This window comes from Astyanax mexicanus, chromosome 2 (genome assembly GCF_023375975.1).
Source record: "Astyanax mexicanus isolate ESR-SI-001 chromosome 2, AstMex3_surface, whole genome shotgun sequence".
NCBI classification, from domain to species: domain Eukaryota; kingdom Metazoa; phylum Chordata; class Actinopteri; order Characiformes; family Acestrorhamphidae; genus Astyanax; species Astyanax mexicanus.
The window spans coordinates 30,744,202-30,755,202 of NC_064409.1; the positions used below are offsets into that span (position 1 = coordinate 30,744,202).

The 11,001-nt window shown below is 35.8% G+C and overlaps 1 protein-coding gene across 1 annotated transcript; it reads left to right on the top strand.

Annotated features, from left to right (window-relative positions):
* The first annotated feature begins 4,222 nt into the window (after positions 1–4,222).
* Positions 4,223–9,739, top strand: crebl2 (cAMP responsive element binding protein-like 2). Its single transcript, XM_007256029.4, has 3 exons — positions 4,223–4,511; positions 6,835–7,032; positions 7,473–9,739. The coding sequence occupies exons 1-3, from the start codon at positions 4,497–4,499 to the stop codon at positions 7,632–7,634; spliced, it is 375 nt and encodes a 124-aa protein (XP_007256091.1). The 5' UTR covers positions 4,223–4,496; the 3' UTR covers positions 7,635–9,739.
* The last annotated feature ends 1,262 nt before the right edge of the window (positions 9,740–11,001 follow it).

Consider the following 11,001-nt stretch of genomic DNA (forward strand, 5'->3'; position numbering starts at 1 on the left):
TTCAGATAAAATTTTGTCTGAACAGCAATAGCTACTGTGCTGTGTAACAGGTCCTGAGAGAAGACTGAAGGTTTTCATATTGGAGCAATTAATATGCATGGTTAACCCAGACTATTCAGTCTGAATGAAAGGCCCGAGTCTGTTTAATTGTCCAGGAACATTAGGCACAGTGGCCTGCTGAGAACACTGTCTTGTCAGTGATAGACCGTAGAGAAACTTAACCGAGAGATGGAACTTTCTTATATCTAGGGGTTTTAATTAGGAAAGGTGGAAAATATTAAAGTTATACTTTAATACGTGTTTCTTACTATACTTACGCATTATTTTAAAGAATTTGTTGCTGAAAGTGGAACATAAACTAGTAAAAAAAATAAATTAAATAATTGCATTTACATAAATGTGATTGCTGGCACATATTGAAACAGTGTTGGAACAGTGAGGCCAATGCCTTTAGTTCTTGAAAGATGACTATAGTAATTACTCAAACAACGCTCATAAAATGTCTATGCTCAGTGTTATTTTTAAGGTTTGTATGTGCAGACTATGCATAGCATAATTAGTGGAGTGAAAAACAATCAAGGCAATTACGAAGCTTAGATAAGTTCAAAAATCATTCAGAGCCATAACACATATGTTGTCACTGGTGTACTAAGCAAAAGATGTTAAACAAGTACCAAGGAAAACAACACCAACTGATGACAGAAACATTGTGAGTGCTATACAGAAAGCAAGAACAATCCTAAAACAACTGTTAGTGACTTCAGCAACAACCTCCAGAGGGCAGGAGTGAAGGTATCACAGTCTACTGTTCACAGAAGTCTTCATAAACAAAAGTACAGAGGCTTCACCAGAAGACACAAACCACTATTAACATGAAGAATATGTAATCCATCCTGGAATTTGAAGTAAAAAGACAAGCCTCAGTAATTCTGGGACAGTTTTAAGGACAGATGATACAAAGGTATACCTTTACGAATGTGGTGACGAGGCTAAAGCACGTTACAACCAAAATGATACACAGAGCCTCTTGCAGCAAGATAATGACCCAAATCACTCTCCAAAACAAAGGAGTTCATCAGGGGCAAGGAGTAAAAGGTTTTAGAGTGTCCTAGTTATTCTTCAGACTTGAACCCTATAGAGCATGTATTTTACCTGCTAAAGAAGAGACTGAAAGGAGTAACCCCTCATAACAAACACCAGAATAATGGGTGGGTTTAGACAGAAGGTGCTGTCCTCTGAACAGTGTATCAGATCTAGATGTAAATACCTGGAAATAAAAGCTGAAATGTGGATCTTTTGTGTCATATCCATCTTTTAATGTTGAACCCAAATATTTTCAGTCTGCAGCAGATATAACATTATTGGTCTCACTGTTCCAATACTTTTGGATGGGAGTGTTTCTACATTACATTTCATTCTACAGTACATTTCTGGTTGAGGACAAAAATTCCCCACCCTTATTTTTTCAGATTTTATTTAAGTAACATAGCAAATGAAATCATCCCCATGTTTTTTATGTGACTTAGATGTAACAGTGTTAAAACCACCCTCACTGTGTGGAGGCTGTACTTTATCCTGACTGGAGAAATTTTTTTTTGTTTTGTTTTGAAAGTTTTGTTAATGTTTATTAAAAGGTTGTATGGCTATACGACCTTTGTCTCACCCTTACACATTTATTTTGCCATAGACCTACAACATAGACCTACTTGAGGCCTGCTTAAACATAGCAGGAACATTCAAACCACGGTGAACCCATAAATGTTTTAAATGTACTTTTTTAAAAAACAGAATCGAATCATCTCAATAAAGTAGGTATCAGGTGTAGTTTTAATACCATTGTAATATTAAATTGCTCACAAACATGTTGGATGATGTTGGTTAAATGACTATTTTTACACCATTAAAAAGAAACTTTGTGTTATGCTGTGTACTATGTACTTTTATGTACAGTGAACTGAATAGATAAGTTAAATAGAACGCTTTGATTAGAAAAATCCTGAATCGCATTTTTTCGCACTATAAGGCGCACTTAAAATCCTTTAATGTTGCCAAAAATCGTCAGTGCGCCTTAGATTCGGCATTAGCATTACGCACTAATTGTGCTAAGCGCTAGCTTTTTGTTGTTCAGAGGTGAATATTATAGACCTGTAGCCTGCTGCTAACCCCGGATGAAAATGGATGAAGTGTTGTGGCTCTGCTTTGACTTCGACTTCTGGCTATTAGGGGTCCTAGGAAGGAGGGGCCCCTGCTATGGGTCCATTGACTGCCATAAAAGTTGTTGGCTTCATGGTTCCTTGATGTTCTAGGGACCTACAAATTGCCAGGCAAGGTATCATATTTCATAACAGAAGTTTTGTTGCAAATATGCAATTCAGGCCCTTAATGTTTCTGTTTTTTTATTTGTTTCAAAATTATTATGCTCAGTTTCTCTTAAGTGACACAAATTAATTTAGCAATTTTGCAATTATTTAAATTTTAGACAAGCAATTTGTCTGATGAATGGTATCTTTGACACCGATTAAATTGAGTTAATTTGGTCAAGGGTGTGATTTCACTTATGTGAAAACAACAAGCCATTTGACTAGTTTCATGTTTCCCCTTTAATAAACAACAGTAAAGAAACTAGTGGGCAACTCTTTGCCCGGGGCCCAGACTATCCTTAATACGTCCTTGGTGCTAGGCACTAGATCTTTCACGGTTCAGAGGTTATTGGCTTGTAGCCTGCTGCTAACCTTTGCTAGCACTGCTGGATCCGTATAAGCATTACCAGCTAACTGCACTAAGCACTAGTTTTTTTGCCATTCAGAGGTGAGTATATCGGCCTGTAGCCTGCTGCTAACCCTGCTAGACCATTATTAGCATTAGTTGCAAACAGTGCTAAGCGCTAGCTGTTTCGCCGTTCAGAGGTGAGTATTATCGGCTGTAGCCTGCTGCTAACCCCAGCTAGCACTGCTGGAGCAGTATTAGCATTAGCATTTTAAGAACTACAGTTTTGTTTACTTAGCTTAGCTTTACTTAACTTAGTTACCCACCCCACCACCACCCAGCAGCGAGACCTGCTGAATTAGAAGTAAAACATGGTGACACCCCTGTTCCTTACTATTGTTGCACAATGCGTCTTATAATCTGGTGCGCCTTATGTATGAAAAAAGACCAGAAAATAGACGTTCATTAATAATGTGCCCTATAAAAATACGGTAAGTAAAAATTTCTTTATTTACCCAAATAGTAAATCAAGTATGCTATAAGTATTTAAAAAATAGTATGTAAATCAGTTACATTTTTATCAATTTATCAGAGATAATAGTCATATCCTTAAGTATATGTGATATGTTATATTATACTGTATAGCAATAGTATGTTGTGGCCCAATTTTGTGTAAAACTATAATGTCAACTTAAGTTATGTCATTAGATAGCATTGAACACAATAACAAAATGTTAAATGAAACTGAGTATGTCCTTATATCCATATACGTGTAGTATTATATAGTTAAATTTAAATGTACTTACAGTACAGTTAAAGTATATTTAAAAATGGATTGGTTGTATACTTTAAAGAGCTAAAATAAAATGAAATAAAAACATTAACTTCACCATATCTGTCAAAAATAGTAGTTTACAGAGAGTATACTTTTGTGTACTTACATAAATTGTGTGAGAGAAATATAAAACTAATAAACCAACGTAGTTGCTTTATGTTTATTTTTGTGTTATGAAAATAGACAATAAAACTGAAAAGTAAAATAGTTGAATACTACAAGAATAAAATAAAAAAACAAGTTATAATAAATATTTAGTGAAGTTTAGTACAGTTTATTCCAGACTGTGCACAAACCATAATCAGCGTTAATGTTAAAAAATCGATGTGCACCAGTGGATCAATTCTGACGACAGAGATCAACGTTCACGTTGAGCATTGGAACCCAGGTCCAGAAAGTAAAAATTCATCCCAGGGTTTTGTACAAACTGTGCAGCAGAGCCAGGCAGTTGGTACAAAACCCTGGAATGGATTTTTACTTTCTGGACCTGGATTACTCACCTGTATTGTTAAGTATAGTTTCAGTAAGTGTAGGGTTCCTATATTACATGGTTTTCTATTGGCTACCCATTCCAAATATACTTCCACATATATGAATTGGATTATTACATAACAAAAAAAATTAACTTCGCTCGAATTATATAACCTCCGAAGAACTACAAGTCCCAGCAGGCACTGCGCGCAGGAGGCGTGTCTGGCTGATGAAAACAAGAAGTCTATGGGCGGAAACGATGCTAAAAACATTGGCAGAACTCAGGGCTTCTTGTGAGTGTTCTGGGTCCGGATTTAAGACAGAAACAGGTGGAAACCGGGGCTCTCGCGCAGGCACGCGCCCGTCCGCTCGGTGTGCAGACTGTCCGCGCGGGAGCGCAGCTGGCGCGGACTGGACCCGGGCTTCGGTCGGTTAGCAGACAGGCTAGCTGCTGCTGTTCCCAGACGTGGGTCAGTCATCCAAAATGGATGACAGCAAGGTAAGAAAAACTTCACCAGGCTGGAGCTAGAAAAGTCTCTTTATCGGGGATTAGGCAGTTAATGCTGTAGTTACAGGCGTGGCTGTGTACTTTTGTTTTATTAACCAGCTAAAGTTAAACCGCTTCTCTGTACCTGTAAATGTCCTTCATCTCTGCCTGCCTGCTGTCAGAAGTTACTAGAGCTTTCCATCTCCTCACATACAGAAACCACATACATAACCACGCCTCCAGAACTGATACCTGCTTAATAACTAATAACTGCTTCAATTATTAATCATTTACTATAGTGCTAGTTATGACACCTATATACACACAGCTCTGAAAAGAAAATTGAGACCACTTCAGTTTCTGAATCAGTTTCTCTGATTTTGCTATTTATAGGTATATTTTTGAGTTAAATGAACATTGTTGTTGTATTCTATAAACTACGGCCAACATTTCTCCTGAATTCCGAATAAAAATAACAAAAATGCAGAGCTTTCAGACCTCAAATACTGCAAAGAAAACAAAGTTCATATTTATAAAGTTTTAAGAGTTCAGAAATCAATATTAGGTGGAATAACCCTGGTTTTTAATCACAGTTTTCATGCATCTTGGTATGTTCTTCTCCTCCAGTTTTACACAATGCATTTGGATAACTTTATGCCACTCCTGGTGCAAAAGATTAAGCAGTTCAGCTTGGTGTGATGGCTTGTGATCATCCATCTTCTTCTTGATTATGTTCCAGAGGTTTTTAATTTGGTAAAATCAAAGAAATTCATTATTTTTAAGTGGTCTTTAATTTTTTCAGAGCTGTATGTGCAAGAATATACAAAGAAGTGTGTTTGGCTGATTCAAATGAAGAGCTTGTTATCAAAAGTAAAAAATCTAAATTTAGGTTTGCTGTATTGACAAAGACAATATTATAGTTTTCCTCCCAAAAAATACAATTCATGCCGTAGAGGGTTAGTTATTAATCATTTACTACTAGTATTACTTCGCTTAGACACTTCCTCTTCATAATATATATAGAGTTATAATACTAAAGTTATCAAATCTATGAAGAATAAAATATTTAGAATTATTTAGTAAACAAAAAAAGCTTTGCACATCTTGGCTGGATTTTCTCAGTCAGCTTTATAAAGTAGAGGAAACAGCAATGCTGAACTCATCATGAGTAAATTACTTGAATTTCTTGCCCACTTAATGAGTTTTTAAAAGCATCAGTTGTGTTGTAAAGAGGTAGAGTAGGTAGTAGGGGTGGTCGATATGGCCCTAAAATAATATCACAATATTTCATAGTATTTTCATGATAATGATACTCTTAGCGATATGACAAAACAGTAAATTAAAAAAAATATATATTTTAAGAATACACAACTGCAAAAAAATTAAAATAAAATTGTATCACTGCCTATGATACGATATGGTACACCCTTAACTGAGATATTAAAGAATACAATAATTTTATCAGCTTTGTAACAAAAGTCAATAATCCAGAATGTCATGATATTAATAATGCGCTCCAAATATATCTTCAAATATCCTGGATTAAAGTAAAATGAATTGTACTGGACGGGTATAATCTGTCTCTAGTAGATATATAATGGGAAATGAGAACAGCGTGAAATTTTCTGTTGCTAAAAACAGTAAAAAAAAAAAAGTAGTACCCAGATGTGGTGATTATGGGTGGGTGACATGGCAACGATATTTCAGGGTATAATGTCGTTCAGGATATTCAGAAATGTTGGCATTATTATTGCGTATGATACAATATTGCACATCCCTAGTTGGTATACAGTGTATAGCTCTATTTGAGGAATGTTCTAATTCATATTATGGCAAGAAGTAAGTGAAGTAAATAAATAAAAAAAAATACTTAAAAAAAAACGGTCAGTCAATCTGAAAAATTTCAAGAACTTCTGAAAGCATCCTTAAGTGCAGTCGCAAAAACCATCAAAGGTTAAATTGAAACTGACTCTCATCTGGACCACCCCAAAAAAGGAAGACCAAGATTTACCTCTGTTGCACAGAACAAGTTCATCAGAGTTACCAGCCTCAGACACTGCAAGTTAACAGCACCCATGATAAGAGCACCTAAATACTTTACAGTATTTTGGTTTGTTTAACACTTTTAAGTTACTACATGATTCCTTATGTGTTCCTTCAAAGTTTGGATGACATCAGTATTAATTTACAGTGTAGGAGGAAAAAAAACATTAGAAGAAATTAGTGTCCAAACTTTTGACTGCTTCTTTATATATGTATCAATTTGTTTCTTTATAAAATAGTATATGAAATTATATTCTGTTAGACTGTTCAACTTCTACCTTCTTCTTCACAGATGGTTGGTGGAAAAGTCAAGAAACCAGGAAAACGTGGTCGTAAACCTGCCAAGATTGACCTGAAAGCCAAACTTGAACGAAGCAGACAGAGTGCTAGGGAATGTCGGGCCAGGAAGAAACTGCGTTACCAGTACCTGGAGGAACTGGTGTCCAGCAAGGAGAGAGCCATCTGTGCTCTGAGAGAAGAGCTGGAGATGGTGGGTTTCTTGAGGTGTATCACTGATGTCTAACTGTGGTATGAACCTTCCACCTAGGTTCACTAACTAGTGCTCCAGGATAATCTTGGCCCTTTAGCCCAGGCTCTATTTTAAATAGTTCTTTTCTATTTTGAAAAGTTAATTTCTAACTGAAATCAAAGACTAGTAGGTTCCATAGTGAGACGAGAGACCCATTGTGTGCAACTTTCTGTGTTAATGACGTATTCTGTGACGTATCCTTGGTTCAACTAAAACTGGTGCAAACAGGAGCACCGATATTTTTATAACCAGTTGCAGAATTTTTTTTTTTTTGTTTAAAAGGGCTATCTGTGGGCCGGGTGGAGAACCACTGTGATAAGATATTCATTAATGTCAGTTTTTTGAGTTGTAAACCATGGCAGTATACTGTTGTAATGTGCTGTTTTGTTTTAATCTTCTAGTACAAGCAGTGGTGCTCTGCCATGGACCAGGGGAAAATCCCTTCCGAAATCAAGGCTCTCTTAACTGGAGATGATCAGAAAACCTCTCAGAGCACCAGCACCAAAACACCCAAAAATGGCAAATACAACTCGTCAAGTATAAGCCAGAGTAAGTCTGCGTAGGTTACAGTCAGACACCTGTTTTGACATGCTTTCCACATCTTGGAGATGATGAGACAGAAGATTTAGGGTAAACTCACTTTATGTGAAGGTGTAGTGTAACAAGCACATAGGCAAGTTATGGCTCAGTTCATGTGTATGATGAAAACACCTGGTTAAAAACACTAAGTCTCCTGTTATTAAAGAACGCAGTAGTCTTCTAATGCCCATTGCTTGGGCCAGTGCGTACCCAGAGAACTTGCTGTTGTTCACATCAGTTTTCTTAGACGTAGAACAAACTAATAGAATGTAATACACTGTATGTACAAATGCTTGTGGACACCCATTCTAATAAATGCATTCAGCTATTTTAAGTTTTACTAACTGCTGACACAGAGACAGCTTAATACACAGCTTATCTAGTCCTTGTCTAATGCCAGTAGAACAGGACCCTTTGGAACAAATAAATATGAATCTACTGGCACCATGCCTAATGCCAGACATATGCTGTTGATTTCTGAAGAAAAATTGAATGTTCTGGTGTCCCAATACTTTTGTCCATATAGTGTATGTAGGCGTAGAAAAATAAAAGTGTTAAATTCTGTAGAAATCCAAATAGTTAACACAACTAAGGTATGGGTACTTGGCAGCAAAACGTGCAATAAGTTTAAAATATGACAAACCCTTCAAATACAAAAAGACATGCAAACCCTGGGTGTTGCCAAAATGATTTAGCTTTGCTCTAAGCACTTTAAAGAATTTTGAAGATTTGCATAGCACTGGTAAAAGCTCATATTTTTGTCTTTATTTTTTAAGGGATGGCACAAAGTAATGGGTAGGGGTCTATTTTTGGAAATATTTATTTCTTTAACTAAAACGGAAAGCACTTTCACTTTTTTCATTTGAACTTAAAATTAAATTTGTTTAGTGGTCCAACTGGCATTGCATGATGAGAAATGGCTATGGCTCTTGGTTACCACAATGTTTCCTTTTGTGAGATGACCATAGACGTCCTATTCTCAGACCACAAAATTATGATATTGTAGTTACAACACCGACAACTGTGTGCGTTTGATCTTTGTATTGTTATCTGTGTATTTACAATCATGCCTTTTGTTAAGTCAAATTATAATTATAAATTCTCATTTAGACTGAAATGTATGGCTATAGTTCCATATATTGTCCATGTCATTCATCATTTCAAAACAAGTACAACAAACAAAATGGTGGGCGGTATTTATTTCTGTTCTTTCACTTTAGAGATAGCCTGGTATGTGTGTTCAGCTCTGAATCCAGACATTTTTTATTTTAGAGAAAGGCAAGTTGGCTCTGATCTCTGCAGTGTGGTAGATCTCCAGGACCAGGGTTTGACATCCCTGTTTCACACTAGTGTTCAGAATCTGCATATTCGGTGTGAGTTGTGCAATGAATAGACTCTTTGCAGTTACTTTTCAAATGTTTAAAATCACTGTTTTCAATAATATAAACACAATTTGAAGCAGACTTTATAGGCTGGACAAGGATTACTTAATAACTATGTAAGCTGTGCATTGCTGTACGTTCTGTTTAATATAATATTAAAATTATTTGATTATCATATCTTGCCAGTCCTAAAAACCTCAATATAAAATTACGTAAATTAGATACAGAAGAAAATTAGAACAGTCTGAAATTTAGTTTTTAAAGTCATCATTTTACCAGAATGCCCAGGCTTTTGTGAAAGACTGCATGTGTTATTACAAATAATAGTAACATTTAATATGACAAGTGATTTCAAACTTTTGAGTGGTTGAGTATATGTATTATTGACATGATCCAGATTTGCTGCATGGCTATTAAATTTCCTGAAAAACACAACATCCCAGAGCAACTAATGCAGAGTGCAAATTAGCTTCTAAGGAACAGCTCCAAGAAAAAAATTAAGCTTAATGACTGGAGCTACTATTTGGCATCAAAGTATATCTCAAGATTTCTATGTTTTTAAATGTGTTGTCCCGTTTTCATGCCTGTTTGATTCCTGCGATGTGACCTTGTTTAGCACAGAAATGTATATTTTTATATTTATATGTAAAGTTGTGTATAGATATGATGGAGGATGCTCATAAAATTTGTACATGAAACAAGAATAATATGGTTGTGTAACTGGTTTGTTAAAACTGTCTAAAAAACTCTGCTCAGTATGTTTTTTTTTCTCAGAATGCTTTGTCCCTGAAACAAACATGAACACGTGTAAAACATACAATAGATTATTATGATTTTGGGATAAAAATGGTGTATTAACATCTGTTTATCAAGTTTGGGATTCTTAACAGCAGTTAAGTGTTTGATGCACAGCAGCTTTACCACATAATTTGTTTAGTGTACTGTTTTTAGCACAGCAGTGGTGACATCAATGTGCAAGCAGAACAGGTTGATTGTGGTTTTTCACACTAAAGTTTCTCTGCTGGATTTATGCTGCATTCCACCATTTACTTCAGAGAGTGCTTTCCAGTTAAACATTTAGATATTTTACACTATTTCACATTTCCAGAAACACACACAGCTTACTCCCATTACTTATGTTTACCCCATGTGCTTGTCACATGTTAACCAGTGTTTTTTTTTTACAGTTAAAACCGCATTGTTAGTAATACCAGTTGAGAACATCACATTGCACATCCAGTCATTTTCCACAGATATAAGTGGTCTGAACTGAATGTACAACTGATTTAAAGAAACAAATAGAGCTAATATAGGGTTGGCGAAGCTCTCTTGACTTTTAGAGTAGAAAAATCAAACATGTAGGAGTGTTCAAGTTGCAATTTCCTAACTGAAACTAGGAAATCTTGATCTGCAGCATAAGTGGGGTCCACCAGAAGGCCAGCAGTCACTCTGCTATGAGAAACTGAAGGCTAAAGCACACATTTTTTAGAACACGTGTGTTCCAAGTAACTGGGAAAAAGTACTGCTTACTTAGTCTAAGTACAAGGTAGGTATACCTGATAAATTGCTTGCTTGGATAACATTAATAGGGAAGGCATTAGAAATAAAACATTACAAATAAATAAAAAGAACATGCACATGGTTTGGAAAGTAGTTGTTAATCCATACACATTCAAAGATTGGTGCATATATAGAATGCTGTGTTCTAGCAGATCTCTGCAGATTTGGCACACCTGCTTTAAGGCTAATGAAATCTGTAGCCTTTTTAACCCTGTAAATGGGTTTTCCAGAATATTAATTAATTAAATGGGGAAACAATTCAGTCATGCAGAAATATCCATGAGCTTCATACAGCGAGAAATGCAGCCTCTTTGGTGGTTGAACTAGACTTGGACTGTTCACACCCTTAATTAAAAAAACATTCTGTCATTTAAAGTGACCTTTAAAGATGTTTTTTTTCTATGATATG